This window comes from Desmodus rotundus, chromosome 3 (genome assembly GCF_022682495.2).
Source record: "Desmodus rotundus isolate HL8 chromosome 3, HLdesRot8A.1, whole genome shotgun sequence".
Classification (NCBI taxonomy): Eukaryota; Metazoa; Chordata; class Mammalia; order Chiroptera; family Phyllostomidae; genus Desmodus; species Desmodus rotundus.
The window spans coordinates 3,114,765-3,137,457 of NC_071389.1; the positions used below are offsets into that span (position 1 = coordinate 3,114,765).

A 22,693-nucleotide genomic window follows, 5' to 3' on the forward strand; every position below is an offset into this window, starting at 1 on the left:
GGAGAGGCCGGCAGTGCAGGCACCACACAGGGAGACCGAGACCGCTCTCCAGAACACCTCTGCCTTCCTCCAGGCTGGCTCCACACCAACTCTGATCACTAGTTCGGACGTGCAGGGAACGTGACCCTGGGACTGGGGTGCCCTCAGAGCAGACACTGCACCGTAGTAAGCCGGCTCCCTTGTTTACAAATCTCCACTCAAGTCTGATGAACTGGAGGCTCTGAGGGAAATTCCACACCTGCACAAGCTGATGACCAGCCAGCCCTGGAGCCAGGTGACCCCTCTGTGGACAGACACTTTGAGGCTCAACCAGAACGAAATGGCCAACAGATTTTCCTCAAAGACGTGTCTCTGCACTTGTCCGATCTTCAGAACGACCTGCTCTGCTTGCTCAAACTAGGGAGGTGCAGGCCCCTCCCCAGGAGGGCCCACTCCTGGGGGCAGGGATCTGGGCTCTCAGCCAGCATCCGAGGTGACAACTCTGAACAGACAGGGGCAGGGCAATGCTGACATGCAGAGAATACACTGTTCACCTGACGTGCTGGTTCCAAGTACAAATCCTTGTCCCCCTCCCAGAACCACCGGCCCACGTCCCAGAGCAGAGGTGGGAGAGGCCGGGTTCTACCTGCCTTCGGGAGCCCAGAGCAGCCCCTCCCCGTGCTCATCTGCACAAGCTGTGTCTCCATCTGTCTCAGGCGACAAGCCCTCCATCTAACACTCCCCGTACCCTCCGTACATCGGACAGACCTGTGGACTTGCTCTCACTACCAGACCAAAGCAGCAGCCACGGACACACAGCCAACGGGACGCGAGCCTGCCCCATCCCAGGCCGCCCTGCGCTGTATTTCACCTGAGCTCACTCTGGTGCCTACACACGGGGCCAGGGCCACCCCTGCTGCTCTGGAAGGGACAGGAGTTTGACATCACTGCTGCAGGGATTGAAGCTCCACATGGCCACTCCCCAGTGTGGGGTGGTCTCACAAGCTGCCCACTGCCCAAGGAGCCCCTTTTCAGAGCTTTCCACGCGTTCTTGGGACAAAGAATCGATGTGTGAGCTCACATGTGCTTGACTGCTGACCAACGTCCCTATTATGAAGGCGCCCCCTCCAGGCTCCAGGCTCCTCACAGCCCACGGTGACTGGGCGGGGTGCTGAGGATACCGCACCAGGTAGGAGCTCCGGGCAGAAGCAGAACCCACCCAGTGCCCGTGCACCCTGCCCTAGTGACCCCAAAGGGCAGATGAGCAGTTCCCGATGACCTCGACAAAGACAGCGCACAGCTTCCGGTCTCCTAAATCCATAAAGACCATGAGAGAGGGTTGTCTCTTTATATTTACCATCTTGGTGTGAGATTGCGGAACAGCTTTAGACCAAAGAGAGGCCCCTGCAGGTCCCCAGCTCCAAACTCTAACTGTTCAAAACAGGAAAAGGAAAAGCATTAAAGGTGGCTTATCTCACAGTGGTGGCCCGGTCTCAGGCCAGCACTGGTCAGGCCCGAGCTGGAGCTCTGAAGGAGGGGCAGGCAGAGGCCTGCCAGAGGAGAGCTGAGCCACAGAAAGCAGCTCCCTGTCCCTGAAAGGAGCCCCCCCCCCCCCCCCCGCCAAGGAAACACTCTTCACCTGCCCCGCTCAGGCCCCACTGGGAGACCGGCTCCCTGCGTCTGCAGAGCACCTGCCCAGGCAGTCAGGTGTGGGCCCCCCGCACCCCCCCAGCAGGGCCCTCATTTCTGCATTTTCCAGAATGCTCTGCTTCACCGCCTGCAGGTCTCCCAGGCGACTGGAGATGGCTCTCGGGGGCCCAATGTTAAACCCATCAGCAGTTCTGCACTCACAGCCCTGGGCGCCCTGCCAGGCCTGGCTGCCTCACTGACTAGTCTGGGTGACTTTCTGGGCAACTCCTCAATGTTAATGTGATGTAGCTCGATTTGCTCGGCAGAACTGGCTGTGAAGTGGCCACCAATCAGTGGACCAGGGCACCCAGACCAGGGTGCTGCCTTCTGAATTGTCTAGGGAAATGGAGCGCCTTCTCGGCTCTTGCCGAGTTTCCAGAGGCAGATTTCTGGAGGCCGGCACCTCTGGAGACATTCTGTGGCTCTACCCTGACCCCGAGCTGTGGGGCAGGCTGCGGGGAGCTCTTGGATGTGAGGCATGTTTCTCTCGGGGGGGTTAACCTGTGAAGTTTGACACCCGGCACCCTGTTACGTGTTTTGAGGGTTGGCCCTTGGAGTGTCAGTGTCCCAGAACAAGGCTTTGCGACGGATGGCACAGCCGCCAGCTGACGTTCTCACCTCGCCCCACCCCTTCGCGGAGGTGACCCGTCTAAGCGCGAAGTTGATGGAGCCCCCGCCATTCCCGTTCTGGGTGGAGAGGCTTCCCGACAGGATGGCCGTGTCCGTAGCTGTCAAGGGTGCCTAGGAAAAGACATTTGCTGGTAACACGAGTCAAAGCAACAGGAAGTGCCAAGAACAGTGGCCCAATGAACAAACCAAAAGAGCAAGGCCCAAAGTGCAGGCGATTCTGCAGTCAAGGGAGCTGGGAAGCAGAGTCACCTCGATGGCTTCCCCTCTCCCATACTTCGCCATTTGAGCAGCACATGGCCACCAAGGTCATGTTTTGTAAGAGCCTCAATTGCAAAATTTCAAAAACCCAGGAGAAACAACAGGGCCAAGTGCCGGTTCTTCATGTGCCAACTGCATTCATCTGCACGGCAACTTCACTATGGGCCTTCCCGTGCCTGGGCTGACTGCGCTAGGGCCTCAGGCCCAGGGAGGAGGCACTAGAGAATAAACAAGTTGAGGGGGCAGGGGCCCACTGTGACCCTCAGCGGAGTGGCCTGGCATTACCACGTCCGGGCTCTGGAAGCTAAGCCCCTGCCCCGGCACTCCTGCTGCTAACGCCGGGCAAAGCAGTGACCCACAGGTTGTGCCGGGGGCTCTCTTCTCACGGGCTTGCTGCATGCACCCTTTCCCAAATACAGATGGGAGAGACCCTGAGCACATGCCCTTCTCCCAGCTGCACTCAGTGCTGTGCCTCGCGGCCCTGGCCCACCGCCGTCAGCGGGCGCCTGCGTACTGTACATACCTCGATGGACTGCGATATGTGCATCTTGTTAATTTCAATCTGCGGAAAGCTGCTTCCAGGCACATCTTCGTACTCCTCCTCATAGCGATCAAAGAGGTCGGTGGCATCAATGCCAACGCTGATGGTCCCCTGGGGGGGGGGGGGGGAGAAACAAGCAGTCAGCACCAGCGGAGGGCGCTGTGCAGTGAGAGGGCTCCCCGCACGCCGCAGTGGGCGGGGCCGCTGGGTACAGGCAGGGCTCCGCCAGGAGCCCACAGAGCACGAAGGTCACGGTTCAGACCAAGCCACTGCAGAGCGCCACTGACCTTGAGTCTGAAAATCCGTCACGCTGGCGGCGAAGGGCACGGCGAACGAGACCCATTTCATGGCTCTAAACAGATGGTCTCCAGTTTTAACCCATAAACGTATAAACCACCTCAAAACTAGCTGCACAGATTAAACATTTTCCTGTAAATACTCTTACAACACAGAAGTACCTTAAAGCTGTCTAAAACATAAAAATGCTTTCTAAGGCAAAGAAATGCAAACAAAATAAATTATGAACAATTGGGAGATTAAAAAATTGTTCCACCTGCTAAAATTAATTTGAGAATTGAGTTTTGAGAAACAGAACCCAATATTCTTAAGAATTACTAAGTTAAAATTTTGCTGACTGATAAAAATACGCCTTACTCAGAAAAATCAATGTTTATTATTTTCTTAAGACTGTTCAAATGGTGTGTATCTTAATATCACATGTAAAACCATGACCGCACATATTTTTATTACGTTTTCTGCAGCCTGTTTTTAAAAACAGGATTTAATTCACATGCAGTATAAATGGTGCCCACTTGAAGCCACAGTGAACTTCACAGATTAGTCTGCATTTGTGAGACCACTTCCGAACTCACAACAGAACACCTCTACCCCCTCCCCCCCAAGGAGCTCGGGAGGTTGTTTCTCCCGCAGAAGGGGCACGTGAACAGATGCGAGGGGAACGAGGGATGAGCCTGCGGGTATCCAGAGCTGTGAGCAGGCCAATGGGGCTGGAGCAGAGGGAGGAGGCCGATGATGAACTCGGAGGGGGTGTCGCACGTGGGGAAGGTTTTGGGGATAATACCAGTTAACCCTCTTGTTTAGGCTGGTAGAGCAATAATACCAGATTTCCACTTTTTAGAAAACCTTTTTTTAAAGGTTTTAATTTTATTTATTTTTAGAGAGAGGGGAAGGGAGGGAGAAAGAGGGAAAGAAACATCTCAGTGTATTGTTGCCTCTCACATGGCCCTCACTGGGGACCTGGCCTGCAACCCAGGCACGTGCTCTGACTGGGAATCAAACCGGCGACCCTTTTCTTCACAGCCTATGCTCAATCGACTAAGTCATACCAGCCAGGGCCAGATTTGCATTTTTAAACAAAGTATTATTATTGTCACCATCAAAGATATGGTCAACAGGTGCCTTAGACTGAGAAGCCAGAGTGGCTTTTGCAGAGTGGCCTTCACCTTGTACCTCTAGCATCTGATCCCATCTGATGCTGTGTGAGATGCTTGGTGATTTTAGGAGATGACAAGGACTGCCTGTCACTCTTCTCCCATCTCTTTCCAGGTGAAATGTGCAGCCCCTCCCATCCTAGGACCCACACGCAGGTGGCTGGTGGTCCAGGGGCTCCGCACAGCTAACCCCTGCCAGTCTGTTGGTGGAAGAAGAGGAATTAGATGCTGCTGCCCATTTGGCACATCAGGCACCCGGGTGGCCAGTGCCTTGGCCCGTGACGTGTATAAAGCTGTCCAGCCACCAGTCAGCCACATCCATGGGGAGCTCAAGGGGGATGAGAACACATGTGGGAACCAGAGGGGGGCCAGCCCTGGAGAACGCATGAGAGCCGTCCCAACACCCTCGCCACTGTTTTGTCATCGAATGTGCACACCAGGGTGGCAGTACTCTGTGGGGCCACAGTAAAGATTCTAGCCCGGGTCAGGGAGCTCAGTGGGTCAGAGCATCATCCCGACACGCCAAGGTTGCAGGTTCAATCTCCGTTCAGGGCCCACACCAGAAGCAACCAATGAATGTATCAGTAAGTGGAGCGACACATCAATGTTTGTCTCTCTCTCAGATCAATAAATAAAAAATAAAACGTTCTTCAGGTGTCGTGAGTCATATAGTTTCTGGTGCAACTTGACCTTGCTGTTGGAGGGAAAGTAGCCAGCCTACCCGGTAAGTGACCGGGCCTGCGTCCCAACACAACCTCATTCACTGATCCTGAAATCTGATTTTCATATACTTTTCACTTCTCAAAACATTACTATTCTTTTGTTTTCAAGCATTTAAAAATTTGAGAAACATCCTTGGCTCACAGGTCACACAAAAAACCAACAGTGGGCCAAATCTGGCGACTACTGAAGAACCTACAGGGCCTGTTTTTCGGGGGGGGGGGGGGGGGGGGGGGGGGCGATGCGACCAATGCTTTCTTTTTTGACGAACTCTTTAGGCAGTAATGAGATTAAACATACTGTAGGTTAAAAATAAAAGGTACTAAATTTTCATTCCCCGAGAAAGTTAATGAACTTTTGTAACTTTGAATGTTTTTCAGCACTGACCATCTGTAGTGCTAACTGCAAACACATGAAAACCAAGTCTTTTTAGAGAGAAAAAGGAAGGGAGAGAAACATCAATTTGTTGTTCCACTTATTTACACACTCATTGGCTGCTTCTCGTGTGTGCCCTGACCAAGGATTAAACCTGCAACCTTGGTGCATTGGGACGACGCTTTAACCAACTGAGCCACCTGGCCAGGGTTGAAAATGAAGTCGTAGACTTGCTGAAGACGTTCTAGCACCTTCTTCAATAGTCAGTTGTTCTTTTAAGAGCACACACCTAAAGTGAGCAGCACTGTGGTGTATTTGCACCTAACTGTAGAAATTACTTCATTTACATCAAATGGTAGTTCCTCTGTTAATTTCACGCACGTGTCCATTCTGAGGTCTGCAGCGCCCAAGGAAAGATAAAGCAAGAGCCGTTGGGTGCGGGTCCTGTGAGCAGGAGGCTCTCCCGACCGTGGGCCAGGGATGCCAGGGCTCCATCGGCGCCAGCCAGAGGCTCCAAATGGAGCACCAGCTAGGATGACACCCCCTGGATTTGTCGAGGGTGACAGGCTGCGATCAGCCTGGTCGGAAAGCGCCACACTGAACGTGAGCCTGGCTTGTGGTGACACACAAACTCCGGCTGTGGTGAGGTGCGGTGTCACGGCAAAGTGTTTTCACTGAGCCAAGGACCCAGGGGTCAGGACACCCTCGAACTAGCTCCAGTGCCATGATGGGTGCTGGGTCACAACAAGCTGTGGCAGCCTCCTAGGGAAAGCAAAGCTGTGGGTGTTACACCGAGCAAATCTTCTTGTATGTGCACAGTAACCAAGTAATTTTCACGAGCTGATTCTGAACACAAAAAGATGTGCAGCCTAAGAAATATTTTATTTTTGAAAACAGTATTTATTGATTTCACAGAGAGGAAGGGGGAGAAGAACACAGAGATATATATAGAGAGAAACACTGATGTGTTGTTCCACTTAATGATATATCCACCGGTTGATGCTTGTATGTGCCCTGACTGGAGATTGAACCTGCAACCTTGGAGCATTGGGACAACGGTCTAACCAGCTGAGCTACCCAGCCAGGGCCTGACAACAGTTTTGCATAAACCTTCTTATAGGTCCTTCAATATAATAAAACCAGTGTTGGCCGATAAACAGTCTAAAAATTATATAATTTTAATTATTTTAAGCACCCTCTTTTGCTCTCAAAATGTCCTGGTTTGGATGGTGAGTTACATGGTCACCTTGTCTACAGGCCACTCTGAGGATGCGCTGGCTCACAACTGATGATGGCAAGGCCATCGGAGCTTTCGAGCAGAGTGACCTGTGTGACCTGTGTGTTGCAGGCCCACTCTGGCTGCTGTGCTGAGCTAGGAGGAAAGCGGTCCAAAGAGGCCACTCCACAGTCACCGAGGCCCCCATGGCAGAGCTTCTGACTGCTGTACATGCTTTTTGCAACTGGCCGCCTCGTTCACCCCATTGGTCCTGAGTTTTCAGTTGGTTCTTTAAGACAGGCAATCATGTCATATGCAAGTAATGGTGGCTCTTCCCACACTTGTATCTTTTAGCATTTGTCTAACTGTGTGGACTAAACTGTACAGAATGTAAAACAGGGTTTTCTTTCCTTTCCTTTCCTCATTGAAGAAACTTTGAAAATGATAAATGTTTACATTAACTCTGTACTGACATCAACAGATTTTTACAGAGGGTGGAGTAGCCTCGAGAAGTTTACAAATATCGCTCGAGCCGTCACTTTCCAACCATCCCACCCTTCCTTTAGACGAGACCCACCCAACCAAGCACCCTGACGAGCCGCTGGCTTCTGGGACTCGGCAGCCTTTGGTGCTGGCTCGCGTCTGCGAGGGACTAACTGGCCCGGGGCAGTCGGGGAGCAGAGGGGCCAACTGCCCCCGAGAAGGGCTGGTCCGGTCTCTCTGAGTGGACAAGGACATGTCTTTTAATATTTCCGAGAGTGGTTTGGACGGCTGCCTTCTGCTCTTCTTCCATTTCAAGTAAATACCCTTTGAAATCGGCCTGGTCGCAGCACCAGAAGCAAACAGTTCTTCTCTGTACACCAAAGAGGGGTCCGGCGGCAACTTACAGTACGTTTTCTGTTTCAAGATAATCTACTTTTACATGAAGAGAAGTCACACCCTTGAGGGGAACTGAAGCCAGATCTGAATTTTCATAGAGGATCAAAAACAATATGGAAAAAGATAAAGAAAAAGATAAACTGAATTCTAACACTGGATACATTAATGGGTTAGGTTTCCCCCAACAACTTCTAATAAAATGCTCATGTCCTTTGATGATTGTTATCAAGTCACATTTTCCAAATAAAGTGCGTTTACCGAGGAAAGTACTTTTGCGTAACCTCTGTCGTCAAGTCCTAAACCACGAAACTTTTAAAGCCTTTTGTTTTCCCCTGCTGTGAGCACGTTCTTCTACCTTTCTCTCCTAGAGCGGGACTGTCAAACTCCTCTGCAAAGGGCCCGGCGGGCAACTACTGCTGAAACTGCTCGACTCTGCGTCTGTGTGCGAAACGCCACAGGTACTAAACACACAACGAGCCAGCTCTGCGGGGCTCTAATGAGACTTTATTTATGGACACGGAAAGCTGAGGTGCAGATTGTTCTGGGGCGTCACAAAATACTACCCTCCTTTTGATTTCTTAACAACCACTAAAAATGTAGCAAGAACCACTCTTAGCTCATGGGCTGCACACAAACAGGCGGCAGGTCCCAGTGGCTGCCCTTGCTCTGAGGCGCCCAGTCCTGCGCTCAGATGGAGGAAGAGCAGTGCCGGTGAGTCCTGCACAGGCCCTTTCCATGCAGCGAGGACACTCCTGGAAGTCTGCCGGTGAGGAGGGAGACAAAAGCGCGCTTTCCAGGAGGCCCAGGAGTCCGCCTGGGTCTCCTCCCTGCCAGTCCCCACTCGTTGCTGACCGCACCGCTGCTTCCTGCCTCCCCTCTCTGCATTTATCCATCCCTTCCACTCTGGTTCACAGGGACCTTGGAACCTTGGTTTTGTCCCTCTGCCTTGGGCTGCCGTCAGTGTGACAAGCACATCTTTTCTGACTTCACTCAGAAATTCTGAGCATGCCGAATTAGAGCCCCTGTCCCCAGATGAGGAGCTCCCCCAGGTGGAAGCTGATGCGTTAATCCCCCCTCTTTGAGTAGAATCACTTCTTCGGTCAGGAACATTCGATTCTGAACCATTTCTGTATTTATGTTCCATTATGTGGTCATAAGGACAATGCGAGGCATTTCTGTCACACGTGATCTCAATAGCAGCTACTTGCTACTGAAAACTCCACCGAGAGGCCGTGGCGTTGACAGGCAATGGGGACCTCAATCTCTGTGTTACGGCTGACGAACCCATGGTGGCACCTGTGAGACTGTCTCCACTGACTCCTTCTGAGATCCGAGTCGGAACCGCACTCCCCAGAGTTCTGGAGGACCCAACTCCAACTTCCAGGGGTTTCTCAAAGCAACTCGGCCCCAGCCACCACCCGTCCAGGGGCCCCCATGTCTCCCTCTGTGTGAGGCAGCCTTCAGTTCTGACACCTCGCTCGCAGGTGACGGTGCTGACAGCATGGGGTGAACAGTCCTTCTCGGTGGTGCCTTCTGCGGCCCGCTGGCTGCCTTCCGTCCCCCCAGAGGCCCCTGCACTTTATGCACCAGCGCGTGCCCAGCTGTGAGCCCCTGCCCTCATATGACAACCACCCAGTCCCCTCCACTTCAGCAGCAGCCCATCACTGAGTTCGGGACACGGCCCTTCCTGCCACAGAGCACAGAGAGCGTGTGGGTTCAAACGGCTGCTCCTCCGCACGACGACCCGGTCGGCCAAGTCAGGTCAGGTTATGATGTCAGCATCGTTTCCATGGGGCAGTCTGAGGTCACAACCACAGGCTCGTTCGGATGGCCCTAATCATTAGCCATGGCAACCGAAGCAAATCCTTTAGCAGTAACTCAGTAATGTGCTCATACATCTTTATGAAGACATTTTGGGATTAAAAAATGTTTTTATGGTTAGATGACTTCCTTGATACATCATTTAATTTTTTCCTAATAATGCTGAATTGTGTTTTTAAGCTATTACAGGAACCACGCTGATCAGATGGCCTCTCTAAAATCAGAAAGGCGGTCTTGCCAGGGAGTTTATGTCAACCTCTTCAATGGCAGAGGGTGATGGGATGCTCCAGGAAATGCTGTGACAATCGCCATGAAACTGTTACATAACAGGCTCAAAAAAGAAAGCAGGCTATACCCTCAGAGACAGATGATCAAGCCCCCTCAAATAACCCTCAACGAAAGGCTCTGCCTCACATGGGCTCTGAATGAATTCATTGGACAGGCAGCAACAAGGTCCCACAAGTCCGCCGGGGACCTCCTGGTCTCCAAGGACTCTCCAAGCGGCTGCCGTCCACCGTGAGCTATGATTCCTGGTCATTCATTACCAGAGAAGGAACTGAAATAATCAGTGTGAATGAAGACGGCACCGAGCCACCCTATTGCACCACCTCTGTCTCCAAAAGGAAGAACTGCAGATGGATTAAACCAAAAAAACAGAGATCTTGGAGACAGGGAGGAAGGCCAGGGCAGTCTGGACGGATTCTGGGCGCACAGTCGTGGAGGGTGTGGAGGAACTGTGCATCTTTCCAGCCAAAATTGCCACCCCCCACCGGCTCAGTGTGGACGGTCCTGGAGACCCTAGGACCCCTTTCCAGCAGGAAATACATAGGAATTTACTCCCACACAACAAAGGCAGAAATCAGAGGCATTTAAACTAAAGACCTGGGGTCTTTTGACCCCAAGCTGTGGGCCTCACAGCAAACCTCCCACTTCACAAAGCGGGAAACTGATTGCAGGCTGGGGGAGTGCCTGCCCCAGTGCACAGAACTGGAGGGCGGGGCCTGAATCCCAACCGAGGGCCCGTGACTCCAACCGGAAAGCTCTCCCTCACTGCCTCCGGTGTGCACGTGCACACGTGTGTGTGAACCAGCATGTGTCTTACACTCATCCCTTCTGGGCCCCACAGTGCCATGCAGAGTTCATTTCACACAAGTCAAGACTTACAGGTGGCTGGCCATGCCGACCCAGCACGGGGCCTCGGCCACAGAAGAAGGCTGATGGCGTTGTCAGAGGGCTTCTGAAAGTCCCAACCGACAGACCCTATCTACACCCAGCCACCCGGCCACGGAACTGCCCGCGCGGCGCTGAATGAGGCACTGGGACAGATCTGAGCCCCACCTGCGTCTGGTACCACTTTGCATTTATCTAGCAGGCTCGCCTTTCTCTAATAATTTAATATCTACTTCCTATTTTTTTCCACCACTTAACAACTTGGTATGGTAGTCAGGACTTAAATTCTCACTTTATAAATGAGAAACTGTATGTCAGTCAAATGGTCTGGTCTGTGCCCAAGCCAGACTTCCTAACCTACGATTTTCCCTGACACACACGGAAACCCCTGAAACCCCCTGCCGACGATCTCCTGTTGATGAAGATGGAGAGGCATATCCGCCCCGATTTCAGACGGCAGTATCACAAGCGGTATCTTATCTGCCGATCCCCATGAGCTGCGATCCTTTCTGGGTGCTTGGGGGACAGGCCAGTGCTGAGCCCGACAGTGTCCACAAGGGTCCTCCTCCCTGCGGCCTTCTTAAAAGAGGAGAACACCCTTTTCTCCTCAGGATAAGAACATGCTCAATCTCTCTGCTCACCTTGAAAAGCAAAACACTCAGAAATGGAATAAAAGGTCCGGTTCAAACACTCTCCTCAAAATGCCGCAGAGCCAACATCTGGTTGTCACTCAGTGTTTCTGGCTATGGAGCGTCGTACTTATTTGGAAGCAGTCTGTGGAAGGACAAAGTACTGGGGTTTTACCCCATCTCGCAAGTTTGTGTGGAATGGTCACAGCCGTGCTCCCCCACTGCACAGAACACGACCCGGAGACACACTTCCATGGAGTCCCCATGACGATCACTGCGCACACCCAGACGGCCGCTTCGGCCACCAGCTCGGGCTACTGCGATGCTCTTTTCCCCTTTGCTGCTCCAAACACAGCAACACTCCAGCCAGAACGGCAAAGGCACCAGAGCCACAGCCTGCTCCGGCCAGGCTCATGCCCATCTCCTCCACCCTCACCTCTACCTGCCAGTGCTGACCTTTCAAGCCAGACCTGCCCCAGCACCAGCTGGGAAAGCCAAGGAGGGAACCCACTAGAGTTCAGGGTGCCTTGGAGATTTTCAACGCTAATTATCGCCTACTCCCTGAGTGGGTTCAGTCAGTGATTCACTTCTCCACCTCCATCTGACCGAAAGACAACTGCGCACTGCTGAAGCCATCATCTGTTGAAGGGGAGGGCGGGTGGGAAGGAGACGTGCCGGCGTGCACAGACAGACTCTGAGATGTAAGATTCAAACAGACAGGGGCTTTCTAAATATCCAGTCCTCTAAATGCTGTGAGGGGGTCTTCCACTTTCTAGAACGTGTTTGATCAGAAGTTCGTATTATCATGTTTCTCAGCTGTAAGCTAGCACCTGTTCTTTTCGTTAGAAAATTTTCAACCCTGGCTGGTGTGGTGCAGAAGACTGAGTGCCAGCCTGTGAACCGAAAGGCCACAGGTTCGATTCCCAGTCAGGGCACATGCCTTGGATGCAGGCCAGGTCCCCAGCTGAGGGTGTGCTAGAGGCAACCGACCAATGTTTCTCTCCCTCTCTTTTGCCCTGCCTTCTCCAGTCTCTGAAAATTTAAAACCAAAAATCTTTTAGAAGATTTTCAGGCTGCCTGTTAGGCCAGCCTGGCCACACTGACAGAGCCCGGCTGCTGAGTCCCCTGATTAAACACCAGGCTGCGTTTAATTAGCCACGCAGTGCAGTTGGCACCTCAGACACCGAGACAGCCTATCTGCCACAGGGCTGGGGCATGCGCTCAGAACAATTTGCTTCCCCAACAAATTAAAGCAAAAAGATATCACTTGCAGGACTGAAAAGTAACTTCCAGACTCAGGAGCGTCATTGATTACAGACCTAAACTCCATCGAGGACTTGACCGAGTTAAAGAGCGTCACCTCACCATTGCCGAAACAGCCTGTGGCTGGTGTGCGTGGCACCGCTGTCCTGGGATGTTGAGCCTGGATCCCTGCTTGATGCAGTTTGGAAATGTCCCAAACCCTCTGCATTACCCAGCTCTCCCTGACTAGTGCAAGGAGTCCTGTTGCCTCAGTGTGTGCGTGGGGGGCTGTCCCTTCACGACACTGTCCTAGAACAGATCTGCACACGGCAAGGCTCTGGGCTGGATGACCTGGGGAAAACGTCTGAGAGCGAGCCTGCGTTGAGTCTCCTTGGCTTCTGGGAAAACCATGGGATTGGTTCAGTTTTCCACGTGACTGTGTTCTGACACCACCAGCACCTTGTGAGTCTGACCGGCCTTCCCGTACGGAAGACAACCTTGCCGCAGTGGGGCAGCCTGGTGGCTTACCTTGGGATTGGTTCGCTGCTGCAGTCTCCTCTCTTCCCGCTCCCTCTGCAGCCGCTCAAACTCTTCTCTGATCTCGGCTGGAGTTCTCCTCCTTTCCACAACCTGGGGGCAAAACGGAGGGGAGAGCACAGTTAAGGACGGGAAGCAAGGAATACACACCCGGAGCTGACGGCGTTAACTGGGTATGTGCATGGTGCCCAGGACTCGAGATGTCAAAACACTGGGGTGAGTTCTGCACCAGAGAGCCCCAGACCCTGGCCAGGCAAGGCGAGGTTCCCTGGCATAGCCACTTAGGTCTGTGCCCCAGCCATTCCCAAGGTTATGGTCTCCAGAGAGCCTTAACCCCGATTCCCTTCATTTTAGTAACTTGTCTCTGAAGCTGCAGGAATCTTACAAAGAAAACATCACCTTAAGTCACACAGTTTAAATTTCCTCACGAGTTCCAGATAACAAGCATTCAATATCAGGACAAAGGCAAAGCTGCCACCGCGCCCCAGCATGCTGGGCTGTCACAGAGGCCCCTGAGCTCTTGGACCAAGGAATCAAGCCATCAGGTCTGGGTGCTTTTCGACGATGGGACTCTTCCCCCTCCAATAAGGTAAGAACCTCAGAGGACAGCAGCAGTTACAGCTGAGTGTAAGCAGTGCTTGGGCAGCGAAGAGCAGACCTCGATAAGACGGACACCCAGGGGCGCACAAGGACGCCAAGTCCACGCGAGAACAAGGTGTCTCATGCTGCCTGTTCCTGGCTCACCAGGAAGACAATCTAGCTGAGATTTCGAAGGGACAGGGAAAGGCCACCAGGGACCTCGGATGCCACATCTGTGAAAGAGGAAACTGGGCCGAGTGCTTCCTAAGGGCCCTGAGCCCTGTGGCCCGTGCGCTGCGCTGCGCTGCGCAGAGGGTGGGAGCGGAACACTTGGGATCGAAGGCACGGGATGGAGGCGAGGGGAAAAGACCACACAGCATGTCCCTGCATTGGTGGGGGAAACGCAGGGCGCCCGAGAGGCTGCTCAGAGAACATCTAAAAAGGTGGGTGACATGAGAAAAAGCTATCTTGGAAAGCGGCAGTTTAAAAATTATTTTTTAAAATACATGCTTTTAGCAAAAAAATCGAAACAGCACAGAAGGACACCAAGTGAAAACTGCTCCAGCACCACCCTCTCCCCCCTCACAGGTAACACTTAGGTTTTCGTGGATCTTCCTAGGAACCTTGTAGGCGTGTGCAGTATACATGCCAGTGTGTCTGTGTACATACTTCAACAACGGGGTCACGTTACAGGCTTTGTGCAACTGGATTTTACTATGCACAACACGGAAAAATAAACACAAGAACCGGCCTAGTTAAGGCCATTTCCGAGAAACGCGTGCACGGCTGCTGGCCGGGCGTGCACAGAAAGCCCCCTCTAACAACCTGTATGAACCGCCCACTAATGAACAGTGGGAGGCAGTTCTTGCAAAGGAAGTTTTCAAATGAAAACACTGGTGCAGTTGCCTGAGGACAAGTGAACGGCCACCACGCCGAGGGGCGCCTGCTCCGTGGCCCCACAGAGCCACACGCATCGGCCGGGCTGCGAGGGGCGCCTGCTCCTCTGGGGCTTACAGGCCAGAGGGCTGCGCCCCCGCCCACGGCACTTTTGCTTCTCCGAGTTACCCCCGCTTGGGCAAAAGGCAAGGTGCAGTTTGGCAAACTTTGCATTATCTTCTCAATTTTCAGCCTCACCCTTCATCAAAAGGAAAGAGAAATAGAAGTGTTTTACAGAAATGTAACCAACGGTTCCATTTTACCTTGAAGATCGAGAAAGGCCAAGAAAAAATGATTTAAAACCCTTTAAAACTTGTTTGTGCCTCCTCACCCCCAATCTGGCGGAGCCACGACTGCGGAAGCACAGTGCATTCGGGGCCCAGTCAGTGGCCACCCGCCACTCATTACTAAGGACAAGGAGGGTCTGCGCGGGGAGCGCTTTCCCCTGCAGGGCCCGCGGTCTCGGACCGCCCTCTACCTGCAGGGCAGGTGCCATGCAGAACAGTCTAGGCAGCAGGACACTAGTGTTGAGGATGCAGATCTAGGCAAGTTTGCTTAGTCAGTGACACAGACTCCATGAATATGCTCCATACTGATTAAAAGCAAACGAACAAACAAGCAAACAGATTTGTAAGTTCCAGGAATTCAAAGACTGGAAAGCATCAGGCCTCAGAGGCCAGAGCAGAGCGCGATCTTTCTGCAGGAATTCTAGCTGCCTGACCTTGACCAACTGAATTAATAGCTGCAAATGACTCTCTGCCACACTGTGATAAGCTGCAGAGGTGAATGTTGTCAAGCTGTTAAATCATTTCATTTCTAGCCCGGTGACTTGCTTCCTTCTCCACCCAGAGCCTTCTGACGGAGCACGGGAGGGGGCTAAGCCAGCGGCAAGTTGTCTGTGTTCCCTCTCGGTCACCCTCAGATGTAAGCACCCAGGAACACAGCATCCTACACTGCATCCCACACATTCCGTGTTTTCCATCAGCAGTGCATCAAATGCCGCCCTGGAATCTACACACCTGTGCCGCTCGCCCTGCCCATGCACCAGCTATCCCTGTGCTGGCCGGGAAGACGGACTGGCCTGGTGGAAGAGCAGGGGAGGCTTCTGAAAGCGAGGAGGTGTGCAGGAGGGGGGATGGGAGCCAGGCCCCCAGGCCACCCCAGGACAGCTGTGCCACCTTCGGACCCTGCTGTAAATGAGGGGCATCACACCACGAAGCCTGCGGTGTCGTCTGTTTTCGCCGGGCAACTTCTAGATATACTCATACAATTATTTAGAGCTCAGAACAGCCGCAAGAGAGCACGGAGAGCTCCCATGTGCCCTTCCCGTTGTTACCTCACAAAACCACAGACGAGCTCTCAGATCTGTGGAACCACCAGCAGGCACGTTACCACGAACTGGACCCGGGCTTTCTGGATTTCAGGTTTCCCACTGACTTTCCTTTGAAGTTCCAGAATCCAATCTAGGATCCAGGCTGCATTCGGTCATCACGTCTCCCCAGCCTCCTCTAATCCACGAGGGTCTCTGTTCTCATGACCGTGAGCACGTGAGCAGGCCAATGTCAGAGTCACAGGGAAGATGAACACGGGCAAAGGGCCACAGACACCTGCGGGGGATGCAGGCCAGGGCTGCTCCTCCAGCTGCTGTCCTACATCTGAGCGTGCTATGGGAGTCATGGGCTTCCACCCCACCTGCCGGCCTGGTGATTCTGCCCTGTCGGAGCATGCTCAGCTCAAAGCTGGGCTCCTGCCGCTCTGTAGAAGAGACAGCTTCATTGTCAATGTGGTATCTGCACAAACTCCGTGAACCAACTTCCAGCGCTAACATGGCTTGTTTTACAAGCTGGGAAATGGTTGCCTCTCGTTCCTTTGGAATCCTGCCAGGGAATGACAGTCTCCTGAAGGTTAAAAAAAGACCGAAAACAGGGCCAATATTTCACGGTCTGAAAAAGCGCCACTTCATCTCCAGCGTCCACTGATAGGAAGGGGCAAGCCAGTGCTGGGACGGGCGGGGTGGCTGCAGGCAGGTGGTCTGGCACCTCCGACACTCGACACTCGGTGTTCATAGGGCCCCCCACCCTTCACAGACCACCGGTGCACTCAGACGAACAGACTGTGCTAAATCGGGTGGGAGCTCCGAAGAGGTGGAGAGGCCGTCCTCCTATTACACTACACAAGCCGCCAGCTGGAGGAGGTGCTTGAAGGAACAAGGACGATGTCGCTCCAGAAACCATGCTGGAGCTCAGTGAGACTCGCCCCTGGCAGCATGCACACCGGGCCCCACTTCCCTGCCGCCTGTTGGGCCCTGGGGCCTCTCTGCCTGACGCCTGGGGAAGTGTCTTCACAGCCTTCCTGGCAGGCATTTTTATCTTCAGTGAAGGCCTAGCTTCCTCCCTAAAAAAGCCAGTTCAGATGGACAGGAACTCGATTTCCTTATAGCAGTTTACTTTGAACGCAGCAGCTTATCCAGGCCCACCTGTGACCGCCTGCACACTGCGTGACCGCCACCGCGCTGTGAGCAGACTCAGGGTACACAACAGGATTTTGTTCTCTTTTTGGGTGAGCATGCTAGGCTATTAGACTTGCCACTGAGCTATGATGCACTCATGTGACAAGAGGCCCTGCTACTCCCATCGAGCCAAAGGCTGCAGACTAAGTGCCTGCTGGAGCCGGGTGGGGCATGTGGGGAGTGCAGGGCCAGGCGAGAGAGTGCAGGGGGGTGGGCGGATGGGGGGGGGGAGGGGAACGACGACACAGGACCAGCTGGGCAGCAGGAATGGGCAGAGTTGCCACAGACTGAGTTCACTGCTGTCTCATAGGGGAATTCAGATACAGTGTCACCAGATCTTGTGATTTTTAAAAAATTTTAAGAAGATTTTATTTACTTTTAGAGAGAGAGGGTAAGGGAGGGAGAAAGATAGGGAGAGAAACATCAGTGTGTGGTTGCCTCTCACATGTCCCTCACTGGGAACCTGGCCTGCAACCCAGGCATGTGCCCTGACTGGGAACCAAACTGGCGACCCTCTGGTTTGCAGGCCGGCGCTCAATCCACTCCACACCAGCCACACCAGCCAGGGCAGATCTTGTGATTTTCAAAGAGGAGTCAGAAGACTGGATTTTTATGCAGTTGCTTTAAATATCAGCAACTGCAATTCATCTAAGTGGGCAACCAAAACATGGCTACGGATCAAACGTGGCCCACAGGCCGCCGTTAGGCAGCAGCGGAAAGAGGACGAGAGCCCCGTTTTGCTTGTCTTTTCATCGGGAGGCCTTTAGGAGGTTTTCACGCTAGAACCAGAAGACACAGGCACACAGGCTGGAGATGAAATACCAAAAGGACTTCAAGGGAGATCTTACACGACGATGAAAAATAACTCAAGGGCAGTCAACGTGATGTTAACAGTTGCCCCAAATTTCTTAGGCATCAGGACTGAGTTTCTTTAATGAAATCAAGTAACTTGTATGTTATAGCAACTTGGAGTTTCACAACTAACGTTCACCTCCATTTTTCAGAGAGTAACACGCCGTAAGGCCATCCACAGCAGAATACAAGAAAACGAAGCTCCTGAGTTTTTGGGATTGTTTGCACAGCGCGGGGCTGTCTGGGGCTGCCCGCTCCCTGCACGCTCTCCCCACACCGCTGTGTCTTCCTCGCACTTGACAGCGCTCCGGTACTGCGGCACGTCACAGCCGGAAGGGCCGCCACAGACAAGTGCACCCACTGGTCCCCAGCCGCCCTCTGCCTGCATGTCACTCACAAGCAGAGCACTTTACAACATCAATGCCTCCAGGACGCAGTTACCACGAGGGGGAGAGGCACAGAGGCGAGGCGGGTGGGAGACGGGACAGCACCCTTGCAGACCCTATCCTGCTCCCTAGAGTTAGAATTCCTGAAGGGTCTACCCTCCCTCTTCCTTTTCTCTTGGCAGGTGAGGAAGCAGAGGACACGGTGGACAAGTGACTTGCCCAGGCCCAGACCTCAACCTCTTAAACCAAAATCTAGGTGAGGAGGGGATGCCACTGTCTTTGCATACTCCCACAGATGCCATCGCGGGGTGGGGGTCTGGGGTGGCTGTTTGAAGGTGTTTGGTGACCTTCCTGGGACAGCAGACACACGCTCTCTCTTACCTCCCATCCTTCCATTTCCAGTCCTCTCTTCCCATAGATGTCGTAGATGGCCCGGGTCTGCGGGTCACTGAGCACTGCCGATGGAAATCGGACACGTTGAGAGAGTACAAGACTCACCTGCAGTCCCGACAGCGGTGCCCCCAGGCTGGCCCCACCCCGTCCACCACCTGCCCTCCCGGAGAGAGGCTCTTCATTCCCTACATGTCCTTCCTCCTCACTGCGTTCCGACCCAAGCTACGACGCCTTTAAAGGCCCCCACAGGGGAGAAACGTCAGAGTTTCGTGTCTGAGGAACTCTGAACTGGGAGGTGCGCCTTGTGTCACTAAAGGACAGGAGTTTTTAAAAGAACTTAGTAAGTTTCTGCCACAGTCTATAGAGTCCCCTGGCATGAAAGAGTTAATCCCAGTTCTAAAGAAGTGTAGTGTCAAACTAGGGGCAGGTTTCTGATACTCGAAGACTCTGATTTATTCTCTACCCTGTAGAGTCTCACTTTCTCCTAAGATGTCTGGTTTTGTCTTTATGCCTCTCCTCTTTACTGGCAAATCACTTAAAAAAGACAAAGACCTGTCACTTTGACGTCGGCACATCACCTACAGAACATCAGAAGAAGACTTTTCAGTACGGCCGAGCGCTGTGCACAGGAGGTCCAAGCCAAAATTAAACGCCAGCGAAGCCCAGAGTCATTAACTTTCTCACCTGCTCTGCCAATTCCAGCCTGAGACCTTTGAATCTTTGCTCCCCTGACACGCCCCATACGTTTTTAGGTCTAATTAAAAAACCATGCAAACAAGTCTATCTAACGGGGAAGAAAGCAATGCTGACCCCGTGGAAACGGGGGTGCTGCACTTCCGGAGTTAGTCTCCCGGACCCGACCAGGAGTCTGTCTTCAGTGCGTCACGTCCATCCCCCTCCAGGCTGAGCCCCGGGCCAGGCCAGCCCTGCAGCACTGACACAAGGAGGGGGAGGGCCTTCCCCGCTAACTCCTCCCCAGGTCTCCGACAGCACACACACCGGTAATGCGGGTAATTCAGACAAAGGGGAAATGGATGCGGGGGGCCATTTGGACGACTGCGTCCCGTGAAGGACCAGGCAGGCTGTGGTCAGGACCACCACAGAAGTGGCTCAGCAGAGTTGACTTCGGGAAAGACACAATGCTGACTGCACGGATATCATAAGCCACAGCCCAAGTGTCACTGGTCATTGAAATCTAACTTTCTGGTAAAACTATATAGTGAAGTAGAGCATATGTTTTATGTCAACAATGAGAAGTCTTCATTTTGTAAACACATTATCTAATTTTTGGTCTAGTTAAGGAGCAAATCACCAAATGGCTCTGGAATAAACAACTTATTTCATTTGGCACACATTCTCAGAGTGGCTTACTATTTTGAAGACTTGTTTCCCTCCAACGGTGGAGATATGTGCACACAGAGAACTGAGCCTTGTCATCACGTCAGGCGCACAGCTCGGTGGCAGTAAGTCTTACCGATGTCGTGTAACCATCACCATTTCCAGAACTTTTTATCATCACCAACGGAAACTCTAACTGTTGATGACTTTAATACTTTATAAACAAATACATCCCAAAACAGTCTTTCTGAGCCCTGGCTGTGTGGCTCAGTGGACTGAGCGCTGGCCTGCGACCTGAAGGGTTCCCGGTTCAATTCCCAGTTGGCACAGGCCTGGGTTACCGGCATGCGAGAACCAACTGATGGATGTTTGTCTCACACACTGATGCTTCTCTCCCTCCCTTCCCCTCTAAAATTAGATAAATAAAATCTAAGTCTTAACAGAATAGTTTTTTGAAATCCATAAGATATAAGTATAAAAACCTGAATTACCTGATTTTATTTCCTGTTAACCTTAACATCCTTTTCTTTCTTTGTTAGAACCTTTCCTTAACTGAACACTACAGAGCCAATAAAATCACTTTCAGACAAAAAAATGTTCTTCTATCTTCTCACAAAAAAAACAGAACAAAGCAAGTTTGTCTGTAATGATCAGCCTTTTACCTCTAAGAGCTCCCTTTAGAAGGAACCAGCCAACGATTTAAAACTCTAGTACCCCCCCCCCCGCAGTTCAGCCCCCGCTCTGTGACCTCACCTGAGCCCTCGCTGTCTGCTGACCAGACACGTATTGATTTCCAGAGAAAATACTTCTCTTTCAAAGGACCCTGTCAGTAAAAAGGACTAAACTAACCACCTCTTTTATACACCTCTAAGGACTCTCTTTCGTTATTCTCTACAAATCAAGTCTCCTAAAAATCGAATGCCTGCTACCGGGGCCTTTCTACAAAGCCCAGGCCTCCCACTGACCTTCATAAGCCTGGTGAACAAGGTTAAACAGCCGCTCCGCTTGGGATTTGAGCTCGGGGTCTCTGTGCTTGTCGGGGTGGTACAGCATGCACAGCCTCCGGTAGGCGGCTTTCAGCTCTTCCGAAGAGGCCTGTGGAGAGAGAAACCCAGTTAGAGAGCAATCGATGCTCCTTAAACTTCATCATCATCATGTGCAGCCCAGAAACCGGGACCCGCGAGCCGTCTCCAACGTGCCTGCTGTCTCCCACAGGACACAAGGAAGTTATGCTTCACGCCAAGAAGCCTTCTTTCCCACTGTTAATCAAGTGGTCAGTTATGCGCATCAATGGCAGGCGTGTTTCACGGGGCCGGGCTGCTTCCAGAAGGAACGAAAGCTGTGTCTCTCTACCCTGGTTCAGTGGGGTCTGGGCTGATGCGGAAAAGCTCGTGGATGCCGCTTACTCCAGAACCTAAGTGATGTGCAGTCAGTCCTGCCTTCGTGTTCTCCACGGGGACTCTGTTTGCAAGGGAAAGCTACACACCAGCACACAGAAACGCCACATGTTCCGTCAGTCTCCTGTCAAAGGAAGCTCAGTGAACACCCATCCTTAAAAGTCAAAGGCAAATCAGTAAAACTGTAACGCCAACATGCACGTCTAACTCGGCCTGGAGCTCTGCAGGGCATCACACAAAGCAGGTGAAAGGGCTTCACCACCCTCTAGGTAAATGTTGGGAACCCAGTGCATGACTGGTTAGCCAATGACAGGTAAGATTCCTCAAGGGAGGGACAACCTAAGACAGGCATGTATGAGAGGGCCCTCAGGGAAGAACTTGGGGTCTATGGAGAAAGGGGGTGATGGACCCTCGCCCCTCAGCTTTGACATGGCCTGAGTCCTCATTCAGTCTGCAAGAAGTCTCCTAATCTCTTGGCTATCTTACTTCCCCAGCTGGACCTAAGCCTGAAACAATGCTGGAGGTGGGTGCGGCCCTGTGCTGGAAAGGGTGGGTTCCCCGGGGCGATCAGGCCTGAGAAAGAATGCATAAAATCCTGTGAAACCTGCTTTGCTAAGAATGCCCTCAGTTTTCTGATAAGGGTCCAAGCATGGAAAGAGTTTGTTTCCCCAAAGGTTTATGGTCCTTTAGCTATCTGATCCTGACTCAGAATAAGCCCTCAGAGTTCTTTGAATGTTATCTATTTGATTATTACTGCCTGACAGTGATGATGAGCTTTCCGTACACGCCCTGTATTTCTCTGCAAATTAAGCCAATAAAAGCCTGTCAAGGCAAAGGTGCAGGCACTTTCCTCTCGAGAGAGTGGCCCTGCTGTCCCTTTTCCTCCATAGGACTTGGTAGTCCATGTGAATTTGTCTCAGCCACAACACCACGGACACTGCTTGCCGGTGACCAAGGCAGGCAAAACAAAGCCCCGCCCACAAGGCCCCATCCCAACCCCCACAGCCCTCCAGCTCTCCTGAGCAGTCAGTGTGAGGGGGAAGATGCAACACTAAGAGTCCAGGGGATGAAGAGGACAATGTTCGAGAGGGAGGAGGAGAGTGACGACAGAAGTCCTCGTTCTACTCAGCCCGCTTCACGGCCACTGAGGTGCTCTCAGAAAGACT

General features: G+C 52.5%; 1 protein-coding gene across 2 annotated transcripts in view; it reads right to left on the reverse strand.

Moving 5' to 3' along the window:
- DNAJC11 (DnaJ heat shock protein family (Hsp40) member C11) overlaps nt 1-22,693 on the reverse strand; it is a 51,313-nt gene that overhangs the window by 9,657 nt on the left and 18,963 nt on the right. For both annotated transcript variants that reach the window (XM_024554177.3, XM_045190459.2), the window contains exons 2-7: nt 21,096-21,225; nt 18,781-18,854; nt 13,129-13,230; nt 3,080-3,208; nt 2,287-2,409; nt 1,337-1,410 (exon numbers count right to left, since the gene is read on the reverse strand). In XM_024554177.3, coding sequence (XP_024409945.2) covers nt 1,337-1,410; nt 2,287-2,409; nt 3,080-3,208; nt 13,129-13,230; nt 18,781-18,854; nt 21,096-21,225 — 632 coding nt within the window. The remainder of the gene's footprint in view (nt 1-1,336; nt 1,411-2,286; nt 2,410-3,079; nt 3,209-13,128; nt 13,231-18,780; nt 18,855-21,095; nt 21,226-22,693) is intronic.